Source organism: Sinocyclocheilus grahami, unplaced genomic scaffold, assembly GCF_001515645.1.
Source record: "Sinocyclocheilus grahami isolate Dianchi unplaced genomic scaffold, SAMN03320097.WGS_v1.1 scaffold252.1, whole genome shotgun sequence".
Taxonomy (NCBI): Eukaryota; Metazoa; Chordata; class Actinopteri; order Cypriniformes; family Cyprinidae; genus Sinocyclocheilus; species Sinocyclocheilus grahami.
The window spans coordinates 263,727-264,771 of record NW_015505431.1 but is presented as its reverse complement, the minus strand read 5'-3'; the positions used below and the strand labels follow the sequence as shown (position 1 = coordinate 264,771).

Sequence of the window (1,045 nt, the reverse complement as noted above, 5' to 3'; positions counted from 1 at the left end):
AGTTCTGGGTTTTTTAGCTTGTTTACTGTACACCTTGTCACATACGTAGCAGCTTTAAGGCATTGTTCTGTTTTTTGTTATAAATCAGAAATGACAAGGAGGCAGCTTCCCCCAATACAAAGTCAGTGGGGAGGGTTAGATTGCCCCCCCCTCTGGTGGGCGTGGTTTTCAGATTATGATGGGTGTCGCTCTGTCACTTCTTTCAAAAACAATAAATCTTACCAACCCCAAACCTTTGAAAATCTCATACATATAAACAAACATGACTTTTGGTTTCTCTGACCTGTGTACTTATTGACGTTGACTTGTGGTGCAACATCAGTCAGCGCAATAACGCCTTTCTCGACGTCACTGGCGGCTTCATCCATCTCTATGAGCGCGTGCGGACCCACGTTACCGCTGGCGTAGTTCGCCACGTAAATAGAGTATCGACCTGTTCCCTACAGCACAATAAATTCATTAAAATGCTAAACTAATTATAATATTGACTCACTTATTATTAAAAGATGGATAATTTAATTACCTTTCTGTCGACACAAGCCACGGAGCGTCCCGCCATGCGATTGGCCACGCCTCTGCGCACGTTGATGTCATCGCCGAGCAGATCCTCGAAGTGCCCGTTACGATACTTGAACAGTTTGTCAGCGTAAGTCGCCCGACCTTTAAGGAGTTAGTTTGGTTTTGTAAGCGATCGTTAAGTTTTGTGGGTCTATTTGTCACGGACACTCATGTTTTTCTGCGTACCTGAGAAGGCGTTGTTGGTGTTGAGGAAGTAGATCTCCTCTCTGCCGTCTCCGTCCACATCGCAGGCCGTCACTCCGATGGCGTTTCCCTGCAGGTCTCTCAGCGCGTAGTAAGGAGAACCGCGGTCATCCACCGCTATGTTCACGAGCTTGTTTTGGGTACGGTCATACTTCAGAACCAGGTTTGGGCCATTATACCTGACAACAGGCAAACAACAAAATCCTTAAAGGGTCATGAACTGAGAAACCAAAATTGTCTTGATCTTTTGACATATAAGAGGTCACTGTACTATAAAAACATC

General features: G+C 45.3%; 1 protein-coding gene across 3 annotated transcripts in view; it reads right to left on the bottom strand.

Annotated features, from left to right (window-relative positions):
* Positions 1-1,045, bottom strand: part of crtac1a (cartilage acidic protein 1a) — a 7,946-nt gene that overhangs the window by 5,381 nt on the left and 1,520 nt on the right. For all 3 annotated transcript variants that reach the window (XM_016289834.1, XM_016289835.1, XM_016289833.1), the window contains exons 3-5: positions 745-941; positions 524-660; positions 284-440 (exon numbers count right to left, since the gene is read on the bottom strand). In XM_016289834.1, coding sequence (XP_016145320.1) covers positions 284-440; positions 524-660; positions 745-941 — 491 coding nt within the window. The remainder of the gene's footprint in view (positions 1-283; positions 441-523; positions 661-744; positions 942-1,045) is intronic.